Source organism: Xenopus tropicalis, chromosome 3, assembly GCF_000004195.4.
Source record: "Xenopus tropicalis strain Nigerian chromosome 3, UCB_Xtro_10.0, whole genome shotgun sequence".
In the NCBI taxonomy this organism is placed as follows: Eukaryota; Metazoa; Chordata; class Amphibia; order Anura; family Pipidae; genus Xenopus; species Xenopus tropicalis.
In genome coordinates this window covers 118,139,739-118,152,875 of record NC_030679.2, presented here as the reverse complement: position 1 = coordinate 118,152,875, position 13,137 = coordinate 118,139,739, and the positions used below count along the sequence as shown (strand labels likewise).

The following is a 13,137-nucleotide window of genomic DNA, read 5'->3' as shown; positions in this document are numbered from 1 at the left end:
CTTATGTGCATCTGTTTTCCTTGGGAAAAGTATATCATTACATTTAATATATATTTCTGGATACACAAACAAGTATATTTTTGAATGCAGCAGAACAAGACAGCTGTGAGGGTGATTTGGCACGTGTCTCGAGGGAGCAGTGACTTGTCCATGCTGAAGTTATTAGCCTTCAAGCCAACTGGGGCCTGTTTTATTCTATCAATTACAGACAGCGCCATTCTTATCATATGTGGAAGAGGAGAGAGGACCAGATACTTGACGCTCATTATACAGTGAGGCACTTTACATCCCGGTCTCTGTGCTCTGTGCCCTGCACATTTTAAAGCAGGGATGTCACATTTGCAGAATTACAGCTGCTGCACACTAAAGTAGATTGTACATTGTGTGGCCAGTACCAACTACCTAAGGGCTTTCTGTATGATCTCCGTTTCTTTTCATCAGATCTCAAGGGAAATATTTATCACAGAATGAAAATAGAGTTCACCGCAGCTCAGCAGAAGGGAACCCTCAAGCTCTGTGTTCACTTAAGAAAATCAAAAGATTTAAGGGCATATTTATCAAGGGGTGAAAACAGGCCACTTTATTTTCATCCTGTCATAAATATGCTCTTAAAGGGGAACTCTGGCTTCCAAACCAAAATTTGTTAAAAAGCCCCACACAACACAGAAACCCCTAATATACATATTACTGGAATTAGTATGAATAAATACCATTTGTATATGCTGAAATCCAGCTGCAAAACAGTTTTTCTCTTTCTGCATCATTTGGCAGGGGAGGAGGGACTAAAACATTGATTCTAAAAATTTTAACAACTTCTCTACAGCTTACAGATAGCATGCAGGGACTATATAAGCCATAATGCATTGCACTGCAATTTCCCTTTATTTATTGACACCACATGTGCCATGGATTGGATTGTGGGATTGGAAGGATGCAGGCTGAAGGCAGGCTGAAGGCAGGCTGAGGACAGTCGACTACTGTAATGGGGTTTTTTTTGAGTCTCAAAGTAGTCAGCCAGGTCAGCAGGGGAGCAGAGGGCTAGGCTTAGGGACCCAAACCATATTATTATATTAAAAATAAAAAGGCTGCATATTTTTTATTGCAAAGTTGCTTGAAGTTATGTTTACTTTTTAAAAAGCTTAAGTTGTGTTTGGGTGGTGTTCCCCTTTAATAATACAATAAAAAGAAATAGAGAGCTGTGACTTTCTCTCTGGTAAGCCATAGTGAGCGTTACTTTTCCTCTTTGCCAAACATGCCTCCAGGGGTTTATCTTACCTACAGATAGTTGGAGGAGAAATACTTTGTTGCGGCCCAGCTTGAGAGCTGGATGCTGTGTTTCAGCAGAAGGCTGCATGCTTATTATTTTGTTCTGTGATCTTTTTATTGTATTAATCCTGTCACTAGAGGCAGATAATATGTAAGAATTTGAAGACAAACAGTAACCTGCAGAAATATCAGCACAATGCAATTTGCTGTCTGTTACTTTCTTGTTGTTTGAGCTGGTGTTGGGCAATGAGTGTGGGTCAGGGAGCACTGGCACATTACAAGCGCCAACAAAGAAGCATCTGGTTGCTGACTAGGAGAATATCCCAAGACACAATGGCCTTTATTTTTATTACTTCACTTCCAGCTTTGCTCCTGATTACTTATTGTTCTCATAAAAGTACACAGAATTTTATATCCTGTCCGTTCCATATTATTATTTCCTATGCCTTCTTAGCCAGAATCTGAGAAGTCAATTAAAGGAGAGCTAAAACCTAAAGATGAACATGGCTTGAAATGCTGTATTTTTTATACTAATCTCACTGCACCAGCTAAGAGATTCAGCAGGCCAGTATCAGTAATGATCCATACCTTCAAAATTGTCAATAGATGCTTTTCATCTTGGATCTTGTTAGGCCATGGTTTGAATGTCAGTGACACTGCACATGCTCAGTGCCACTCACCAAGCAGACAAATTAGATTTATCTGTCATAGAAGCTGATTTTACATGGTTCATTATAACATTATCAAGCAGAATGCACTGGTTTCTGAGCTGCCGTGCAATGTAAAGCAAAATAAATTTCTAATTCCCATTGCAATATGACTTTGTTAACAATATACTGTATATTGTGAGCTGCTCCGGACCAAGCTGGCTGGGCACCTTAGGTAACCCTGCTTGTGCATGCATGTGCGAAGTAGTGCGCGGGGCCATGGTGAAGACAGGGGAAAGGACGTAACGTGGGCATTCAGGTGGTGCTTGGGACCTGCAGGCAGTGGGGGGATAAGGGCCCAAACTAGGGGTAGGCAACAGATGTATGTGCCTAGCGGCCTAGGCATGTGGTTATTCTGTCTACCCATAGTTCCGGCCCTGATTGTGAGTCTCTAAGGCAACAGAACATGCACTGTAAAGCAGCAAAAAAAAAAAAGATGGGAAGTTACTGGGGACATCTTCAGAGACTCAGATCTAGTAAAGAAGGTCAAATGATAATTGGTAGCATTTTTAGCCTAATTCTTTATACAACTTCAGTTTTCCTTTAAAGATAATGCTAAAATGTACCAGGCCTTCATTCAAAGAGCTTTTTGATGTGAGCTTCAAAAGCAGTGGCCTAGGGTTACCAGGTCAATTGTAGCCTTGTGTGACCCTGGCAGTGGTGACGAGCTAAGACTTGCCAACTGCATTACAAGTAGTATACCAAGCAACTACTAAACTTATGGATGGGTATATATATTTACAAACAAAAACTTTATATGGCTTATTTACTAACAACATGCAATATCAGCAGTAGCATCTGCAGTTCTTAATTTGCAACCTGTTTGAAATTGAAAAACTTATGGTTAAAGTTATGGCTCACCTTTCCACCAAAAACAACTTAGGGAGTTACAGGTGCTTGTTGGCCATGGTGGCAGTTAGTACCAAACTGACTGTTTCTGTCTAAATTAAGTCTGTACCTACCTGATGAAAGGCTGTCTTTGTGTCTGTCAAGGTTACCAAAATGACATTTATGAGAGTGTCTTTACTGACTCTTCTTGCCAATTAACTTTCCCTCATAGATAACTACTAATTCTGACTCCCTTATAATTATTATTACCTAGTATTTATCAACATGCAACATATTCTGCAGCTCTGTATAATAGAAGGGTGTGTACATGGAATGTACAGGTTACATAGAAATCCTGATGGACCCAAAAGAAGGCCCTGGTTATTGCAGCTTGCAGTCTAAGCATTGTTCAAAACTTGTGCACTTTAGGATTCTATTTCAACCAATTTAAAACTGGAAATTCAGCTCTTAAAAAAAAGTGGTCTGCAGGAATGCATGTAAAGTTCATTTTATTTTTTTCCAGGCTCTAATTTGTGGCCTACAGATATTGTTCCACTTGAGGCAAGGTACTCAACTTTCCTCATGCTTGGTGTGCAATTACAGCAGTTCATATTTTATTCCTTAAGGAGCATTAACCCTTTCTTCTAATGATCAAGTTCAGAGGAAAGTCAGTGATACATTCCTAGAAAAGGAGGCACAGGCCAAACACTACATTCACTGTATTAATAATCTCTACCACAAAATCCATGCACATTTGATGTAATGGCATTTTACTGCAGAGAACTTAATGGATAGTCTCCCAGGCAGTGAAAGAGGATGTGTCAGATAGGGCAAACTGGAAAGCAAGGGAAAAATGTCTGCCTGATATTTTAGCAGTGGTAATTCAGCAGCAGCTGGAAAGTTTCCAGTTGTAAAGCCCTCTAATAAGTCATGTGGAGATAATAAAATCACAGAACATCCCCCATGTTGGTTCTGCAGTATGTTCAATGCACATCTCAAGAGTGAATCATACTACGCTGCTATGCCTTCCATTGTCCTAAGACACACGGGGTAATTAATTGTCGGGACTTTTCTAATCTGTGCAGCGAAAATTCGCAAGTGTTTAGTCGCAGCGATTTCTATTATAACCTATGGCAGATTAGTTACCGCAACAGACTTTTTAAAGAGTCGCGGTGACTAATTGCCCCATGTGTCTTTGTCTTAAAGCAGATAACATGCCCTGTATCATGTTGTCCAGCCACCTTTTTGTCTCCCTTGTACCATCCCTTCCCACAAACAGTTATGAAAGCCAGCTACTGCTGAAAATCTTCTAGCAGCGGATTCTCAGCAAGCAGAAAAAGGCTGTGTGGCCTAAGAATTGATAGCAGTCTCTATCTATAACATAATCAGCATGGTTCAATGTTCTAATCAATATGCTCCTGAAATGTTAACTGGAATATAGAGCTACCATATTTCCATGCCAGAAGCAGGATTCCCACCTCGCACATTTAATACCAGCTACATATCGACTCCACAGGCTGCATAGCTAATTAGCAAGAAATTCAAATGTATTCTGCAAACTGATCAATTTATTTGCAGCCAGAGAACATGCATCTAAATGAATTGCTAATTAGCCCTGCAGGATGTGAATTTAATATGTTGGTGAGGTGGCAACCCTAGCTGGAAGCTCAAACAGACTTGATAGAGAGAGTGCTCTCTAAGATATTTAATAACATTGAATAATTTTACATATTATTTTGGAATCATATTGGAAAAATACTGAAAATATGTTTATTAGCACTATACAATGATTTGGCCTTGAAACCAACCCCTGTCTTCCTGTGAGTGTACAGAAATTTCAGCAATAAAAGCCTGGTTCCCTCGCTAGCCTTGCACCTCTCTACATTCTTTTCATGTAATCAGCACAATAGCATCTTTGTCAGGGATACTGTAGCCCTGTGAGTTTCCTGTTTTAACGTATATTTTCGGCCTTGATCAGTCAAGCAACAAAATGCCTAACTAAAGAGCCTGAACATATTTCCCATATGAGGTAACATACACATACCTGTTCAGTTAATATACATCCAAAATATAAGGGGGAAGTATTTATCTATGCCTGATATCCAACAAGTATCTAGAGGTTACTATGTTTGTATAGTAGGAAAAAAAATTAAAGGGGTATACATTCTTCTTCTAATATATAAATATACTTCTCAGGTACCTAATTTAACACAAATAATGCCGTTACCCGGGGTTGCCATAAGAGACCCCCTTATCCATTGGGGCCTATTACAACTGTCAAATTTGTATCATACTGACCAGCACTTGCTTTTTATGGCTGTAGCAGAGACTGGACCCCCTACAGCTGTGCCTTTTTTACCTCTTAGAACAATGGTTTCAGCCATGACTTGGCCATATCATTCTGTAAATTTGCTGATTTGGTTTTCTAATAATTCTAATAAATCTCACTTATAAGTCATATAAGTCAGTTTGTATATATGGGTGGCAAATTGCACCAGTGCTGTTGCCAATAACAACCAATCAGTAATTAGCATTGAACAGTCTATTACAATTAAGAAAACCTCCTGTGATGTCACAGACTCACAGAAAGAGAGCCTGGCCAGCATGTTATAGACATTAATAAAAAATATGACTGTATATTACTGTAAAATATGATTTTATCCCTCATGTCTCTGAGATAAAGGTTGGAGAACTTACTGTTCTGGCTTTGCTGGCAGTCCTGTGGGTTACATTTCTGAAGATTTTCAGGCCATGGTTCATGGTCACAGAGACTGTTATCCTCCTCAGCTGCTCCAGTGTGTATGTTGATACATTTTACCTGACGCCGCTGAATCCCCCCGCCACAGGATGCAGTGCACTGTATACAGCCAAGCGTGAAGGCAGCCAAAGAAGCAAGAGACAGAAAGACAGTAGTGAGAGAGGGGTGAGGTTCCCCCAAGATTGCTTTCTGAAATTGGGAAATAGGTAACAGAGCAGCCATTTGCGCATTCTGGATACCTCTGTAAAGGCAGGGAATGGCTAAGAATGGGTGACAGTTCGCAACCCTGCAATGAGTGGGTTTTTATACATGTTACTTAAAGTACTCCATCTTGAACTACTCACTTGGCCCCAGGGTCCCACTGCCCACTTGGTGCAAGGGTGGTCATTGCATGAGCGTGTACCGTTGGGCTTCAGATTTTCATTGCAGAGCCCCATCTGTGGACATGTCACAAGTCTTTCTTGCATCCCCCCACCACATTCCTCACTGCACTGCAAAGGCAAAACAATGGCTATAAAGATATTTCAGGGATTCAGTACTGTATAGAGAAAAACAAATCTGTGTTTGGCACATGTCTGTACCAATGAAACAGCCAGTACTTGTATCTAATGCATACAATACAAACATGGTTCTTTGCAAATGTATTTATCACTGCTAATGTGACACAAATACCAGGTTGTCACACAGTAAGTAAGAAATGCATTACAGTGACAAAAAGTAGTTGTTAGACATGAAAAGACATCACTGACTGACAAACTTTGGAGACTGGCACAGCACTGTGCAGGGCACACCCAGTCCCATAGCTTTCAGTGCAAATTCTTCATCTTCTGCTGAATATTTCTCCTCTCACCAGCAAGGAGCTGATCATATAAACATAGCAGTCAGCAACGCTCACAAATTTGAGTTTATTTACCTCTTTTAACTGCAAAAAGAAAGTTGTATAGAACTGGAACATTAAGCTGTACTGTTCCCCTAGAGTTTGTCACAAGATTACACCACAAAGACACAGGTTATGAATTTTCTTAAATGTGTTGAAAAAGAACTGACCTGTAATAAAATGCTCTCCCATAAAAACACAGATGCAGCAAATGACCCAGAAACATCCCTTTTCCGGGAGTCATCCTTATATTTTAACATAATGTTCTAGGTGCAAGTTAATTAGGACAATTCAGCACTTTCCCACAGAACAACTCAAACTTCTATACTAGTCATTATAGCTGTGGTGAATTCTTCTTTCTCTGTTTGGTCTTTCCACTACATTCTGCCCAATCCCCAGCAAATGAATCCTACCTTGTATTTCATTCTATGTTTCCCATTTATTCTGTTTTGCTGAGCTCACCCTTTTTAGGTTCTTTTTAATCCCTTCAACTACTGAGTCCTCAGGATCTCACCTCTCGCCATGATGAGACATACCACTCCATGCACTGTTGCTCACGGCAGGGGATCTGTTCACGTGGTTTGTAAACAGTATTTTGGCAGTGGAAGGGTCGCAGGACTCTCTTGTCTCGCATATCCAAACAATGAACATCTCTGACCTTGACTCCATTCCCACAGCTTTGTGAGCACTGCAGAAAGAAACAATGAAGTATGATATCTCTGTAAGATCAACAACACTGGTATCTAAATTCTAGCATGAATCAGCTATAGTAAGAAAAGTCATAGTAGTTAGTTTGATACCTCAAAACCTTGCAAAACAAATAAATGGGTATATATAATGTACAGTTACTCAGAATGTTAAGCATAACAGCTTATATAATAAATAGTGCACCATGTATAGAATGCATTGTAACTGGTCTGAACTATGCCACTGTCTTGTGTATGTATCATGTAAAAAAGACTACTTACCTTGCTCCAGTTGCCCACTGTCCAAGAAGCACAGGGCCGTAGGTAGCAACGACGTGCAGGGGCTGGCATGGTATTAAGGTTACAAGTCTCAGTTTCATTTACTCTGCACCGAATTGAACGCCACATCGCACCCAAACCACATGAAGTGGAACACTAAAATCCAGACACAAATCAAATGTAAAAAAACAAAGGTGTTACATGTCAGACATGTAATTTTTAACATGATCTAAAGTTGTTATGAATATTCTACTGTACAGCTCTGCAAACATAAGTAGCGCTTTATAAATAAAGATATACATACATACATACATACATACATGTACAGGGAAATCCTGCATCATACTCCTGAGTGCTGCCCAGCAACTTAGATGCACAACTAGTGCACTGTATTATACTGCTATACACCTACACAACTGCTATAACACCACAATAAGGAAATGGCTGCATATGCACGTAAATAAGAGGTACTGTTGTCCAACCTTATTTTGCTTCAGAAACTGTAATACAGTTTATATAAGTTAGCTACCTGGTAGATATGGGGATGCAACTGAAGTCGCAGTAGAACTGCTACATTGGTATAGCAGATAAGATATAAGCTGTTTAAAAATATAAGGTTTTAAGTACTTAAGTGCTGATAAACAGTGGTCAGATGTCATTTATAACTCCCTACACACCTCTGAGTTTAAAAGCTTTCTCATATAAAAAAGATTATTATTTTGCCAATAAAATATTTTGTACTTATGGTGTTAATAGTCCTGGTTAGCTATAACAGCTGTAACAGTTTCTGGTTATGACAGTGTCAAATTTCAGGTTCAGTTTTTACTCATTTATAGTTATGGAGATAATGATTCCCATCATATTTTCCCCACACCCTTTGGTTATGCATAATGAGATAACTATACCCAGGAACTGAACTCACCTCACTCCAGTTTCCGACATCCCACTGATTATTCTGTGAACCTGGCAAATGCCAAGAATTATTAGTAATGGGGGGGCCAGGAATTGCAGTTTTATATCGTTTGTTTGGATTAACAGGTGTACCACGGTCTTTAGCTTTAGGATCCAAGTGAGAAGAGACACTCACTCTTGTTATAGAAGATGTTGTTTTTGAAGTATATAGATTAACATCAAAATGATCTGTAACCACAGTAGACTTTAGTGTGGTAGACGCAGTGAACAAGGAGTGTACTGGAGTGGCTGAAGAAGGCTGTGGGTATGAAACTTTGGAATCTGAACTTATCTCTGATTCAGTGCTGGAAGAAAAGCGCCATTTAGAATTAGTCGTCAGATCTTGAGAGGTATCTACTGCAATATTTTCTGCTGAAATGTCCAAGAGTAATGGAGTCTCTACTTCACCCAATGATACGGTCCCTTTAGGAGTTAATGAAATATCATCTGTTGTGTCATGTGTGATGTTCTGATTTTGTACTGGTAAACGTGACACAGTCTGTTCCCCCAAAGGGTCCCTTGTTGTATCTGGTGTTGCCAGGGAATTATTTTGTTCTGTCTTAGGTAAGAGGTCTGAAACTGTCAGTTTAGAATCATCCTTTTCCAGAGCTGGTGAGGTGTCAGATATTGGATACAATGGGAGATTTGTTACTATGCTTTCAGAGAAATCATATACTGGGTATATTGTAGAACCTGGGGAAAGCTCATCTGAGGAATGATATAGTGAATAAGTTTGTGCTGAACTTACAGACATATCTGAAGTGGGCTGTTGTGTAATATAATTCAAAAGATTCTGTGGTGTATATGGAGAGCTACTAGGTAACTGGTCTTTTGGTAGTACATCTAAGGGATGTGTTGCTGTATCTTGCACAAAAATATCTGGCAGACCTCTCAGAATGGGTTTATAGGATGTCACTAACAAAGATTTATCTGTTGCCAACTTTGTTAAGGATTCTACATTTTTCTGATATATTGTTTCATCGTCCTCTATATGTTTCTTATCCTTAGGAGACAACTCTTCTCCAGTTATAGGTTCTGTCGATAAATATGTGGATATAGTCACCAATTCAGAAAAGATATCTTTAGTTTCTTGCTGAGTTGTAGAACTAAAAATAGTGCTAGAACTTAAGTTGTGATCAATACTACTGGTGAATAAGTCCAATGACTTAGTAGTTATAACACTACTGGGTGCCTCTGACTGGGTACTTTCTTCATTCTGTCTTTCATCTTTTCTGTCATAATCATAATGCGAAGGTTTAGTAGGTAGCTCTTTAACAGGATTTTCTCCTTGTCCATCCAAATGAATGTAATTGTTCTCTAAAGGATCATATGTCAGATCCTCATGAAAATTGATGAAGTTGTAATCATAGTAGAAGTCATCTACAAATGCATTCCCTCCTTTCCCTTGTCCACCATCTCCTGGGTTGGTAAAGTCTCTTTCAGAAATTGAGTTTTCATCTCCATGATGCTGGGGATTAGATGGAGATCGAGGGCGGCCTGGAAATATATCATTGAAAATGTTTCTGTTGGTTGCTCCACTTCCTGTCCAGTCAAAATGTTTGTAGAAAGGATCCACAGGGCATGCTGCCAGAATACATGCACGTCTATCCAGGGGACGGTTCGATGGATCGCAGATACTCCCCTCAGTGCTATTGTTGCAGTACACATCTCGAAACTGCACTCCTTCCCCACATGAAACAGAACACTAGAAAGAACAAAGAGTAAGATGAATTACAAATGTATATAGATCAGAATAAATAATGTAAAGAAACTTCTAATAATGAATAAGAAGGGGAAACAACTATGTATCTAAGGAGGCTATCTATCTGTCTATCTACCTATCTATCTGTCTATCTATCTAGTGAGTTATTCACTCAGTAGGTCATGTTTTTGTAAACTGATTCTTTTTTGCCAGCTAGACGTTTTGCTGTTTCCACTTTTAAACTTACTTGACTCCAGTTGCCCTGTTGCCAGACCTCAGGGCAGGGATGATGATGGTTACAGGGAATACTTGTTTCAGGTCTGAGGAGGTGTTGGCAGTCTGCTGGTTGCAGTGCACGCTGTTCATCAAGCCCCACACGCTGGATGCACAAGACTGTTCTCTTTTGCAGGCCACCTAATCCACAGGTAACTGAACATTGTTGCCAATCTCCTACCCACCATCTGGCAAGAAACCAAAATGTAAAATGAAACTTTTAATTAATTTACCCATTCATTTTGTACAGTTATTTTACATGAAATATATAATGCTTGCCCTTTCTTTAAAAGGGGAAGTACATCTTTAATTAATTTTTGGTATGATGTAGACATTGATATTCTAAAACATGTTTCAACTGGTCTTTATTTTTCATTTTTTTACTGTTTTTCAGTTGTTTAACTTTTTGTTCAGCAGCTCTGCAGTTTGGAATTTCAAGCAGCTATCTGGTTGCTAAACAGGCAGTGGGTTGAACGAGAGATAGGATTATGAATGGTAGAGAGCCTGCATTGAAAGACATGTCATAAAAAGTAACATTAATAGTAAAACTGCAGTATCACAGAGCAATAGTATTGGACGTCTGGGGTCAGTGACCCCCATTTGAATGCTGGAAAGAGTCTGAAGAGGAAAGCAAATTATTAAAAAATGCTAAAAAATAAATAATGGTAGCCAGTGCCAAAGCTGCTAGGAATAGGGCATTCCATAACATAATAAAAATGAACTGAAAGGTGAACAACCCCTTTAACAACTTCCCTGCTTTTCAATGTTTTTAATTAGATTTACTGTTTTTTAATTAGAGTAGAATATCTCATTTTGCATGAAATACTCCTGTGATTTTAATGAGCTGAATCATTTTCTTTTTAGGATCCCAGAGGCTCCAGACCAAAATGCAGGAGCACTAAGGAGCACAAGAGAAACCCCTCAGTGCTCATTCTAAAAACACTTGAGCTCCTTGCACTTGATTGTCAAATTATGCAGAGACCTGCAGCAATTTTTAAGGTGCAGGGTACAAAGTTCAAAAACACAGCATGTTTCTTGAACTTTGCAGCCTGACCTGACCCCTACTATAATTTTACTTGGCTTTTACTAGGCCCTATCCACATTGCAGCATCGTAAAACAGATTGGGAAGGCCCTAAGTCATTCAGAAAATCAATGTTATTGTGTCTGAGAATCCTTCTTCACAGCACAGAAAGCAACTCACCTGGGTGGACAGGGATCCTCATTGCAGCTTCTCTGTCTGTCATCTGGTCTTGTAAGGGTGTCACAGTACCGCTCTTCCACTAGACCAGCCATTTTTTCTACACAGTGTACCATTTGCCTCTGCACGCCTGCAATGTATGGGCAAAACCAGTTAAAGCAGGAGAAGTTTGGAAAATGGCAACATAATTGTAGCGAGTGAAGTCCTCACTAACCAATGCCACAGGTGGCAGAGCATTCTGTCCATGTGCCGTACCGCCAGGAGAACTCTGGTAGTGGTATCTCATTGCTGTTGTCTTGGTCTCGCCTAACCGTATACTGGTATCGTACCCCAGGGTTTGACTCCTGAAACAGCAGCTTCATAGAAACAGACAAGTAAGTATAACATGTCCAGAAAGTGATAGGAACAAAGATGTGGTCAGTGAGTGCTCCCGTTCCCAGTAGTGATGCGCAAGTCAGGAAAAATCAACCGGAACCCGACCCTAACCCGCAAAAATGTTGTCATTGTAGGACCTGCACCAAACATGTACCTGTGGCTTTCCATTCCATACGCTATGTCTGCCTGCATTAGGTTCCAACACAGGGAAGTTTCAAGAGCAGAGCAAGAGTGTACTTCCCCAGTCTGACCCCTCAGTTCAACCCTAACTCACCTGACCTAAGGGTAAACCCATGTGTCCTGCAGGTTGCGGATCAACCCGCACATTACTAATTCCCAGCTGGTTGACATAGGGGAGCTGTTGTTCCAGTAAAAATGTACTCACTCTACATTATGTTAAACGTGATAAATATTTCTCTAATAGTTTCAATTGTGTTTTTCTAACCATTTCTAAATGTTTGATTATTTACTTAACCCAATTTGTTTTCCTGCTAAAGACAACTTAGTCATACTGGGAGTCACTAATTGACTTATGGGGTCTAAAAAGCAATTCTAGCAAAATATATATATTGGTATTTGGAGAATTTCTTAGGGAACTGGCTCTCTGTAAGTTAATAAATATGCACTAGGATTGTTTATTTCATAATCATGGTACCTGTATCCACACTGGTTCATATGTGGGCCCAGGAGCTGTAAGGTTTTCTAGATTCCCAGTGCGAGTATATGTGAATGTCGTTCCTGCAACTGGGTAATCCCCATTCCACTGGATAGTCCACATTCCATTCAGGAAATATTTCTCTGGGTCTTCACTACGCAGAGCTAGGAAATTTCCAGCTTCCGCCACCTCCTCTATGCGAATTTCACGAGCACCAGGAGGAATCAGGCCAATGTCCACGTACCCTATAATGACACAAAGTGCTGCCATTAGGAAACAGAATATAAGGCAAACACACCATTACTACTTATGCTCAAATATATACAGCCTTTCTAACCAGACAACCCACTACTCATATGGATTTTTCATAATTTTAGATTTTTACCAAGCCCATCGCTGTCATCAAAGGTTTTCTGCACAGTGTGGCAAGTTGAGTCGTCTCCATGACACACGCCACAGCGATCCTCTACTGCATTGGAATCTATCTCATAGTCACAGCCCACATTCTGTAGTAAGTAAAGAATTTCAGAATATATATATATATATATATATAGAGGGAATATAAAATTAGCATCAAAGAG

The 13,137-nt window shown here is 39.7% G+C and overlaps 1 protein-coding gene across 3 annotated transcripts in view; it reads right to left on the bottom strand.

Annotated features, from left to right (window-relative positions):
- The window catches only part of adamts7 (ADAM metallopeptidase with thrombospondin type 1 motif 7), a 51,695-nt gene that overhangs the window by 5,842 nt on the left and 32,716 nt on the right, over window positions 1-13,137 (bottom strand). For 2 of the 3 annotated variants that reach the window (XM_002932960.4, XM_004912583.4), the window contains 10 exons: window positions 12,942-13,062; window positions 12,557-12,801; window positions 11,741-11,882; window positions 11,530-11,656; window positions 10,302-10,515; window positions 8,324-10,057; window positions 7,405-7,557; window positions 6,951-7,124; window positions 5,904-6,050; window positions 5,499-5,658 (listed from right to left, as the gene is read on the bottom strand). In XM_002932960.4, the coding sequence (XP_002933006.3) occupies window positions 5,499-5,658; window positions 5,904-6,050; window positions 6,951-7,124; window positions 7,405-7,557; window positions 8,324-10,057; window positions 10,302-10,515; window positions 11,530-11,656; window positions 11,741-11,882; window positions 12,557-12,801; window positions 12,942-13,062 (3,217 nt within the window). The remainder of the gene's footprint in view (window positions 1-5,498; window positions 5,659-5,903; window positions 6,051-6,950; window positions 7,125-7,404; window positions 7,558-8,323; window positions 10,058-10,301; window positions 10,516-11,529; window positions 11,657-11,740; window positions 11,883-12,556; window positions 12,802-12,941; window positions 13,063-13,137) is intronic. The other variant, XM_031899259.1, reaches the window with a different exon arrangement.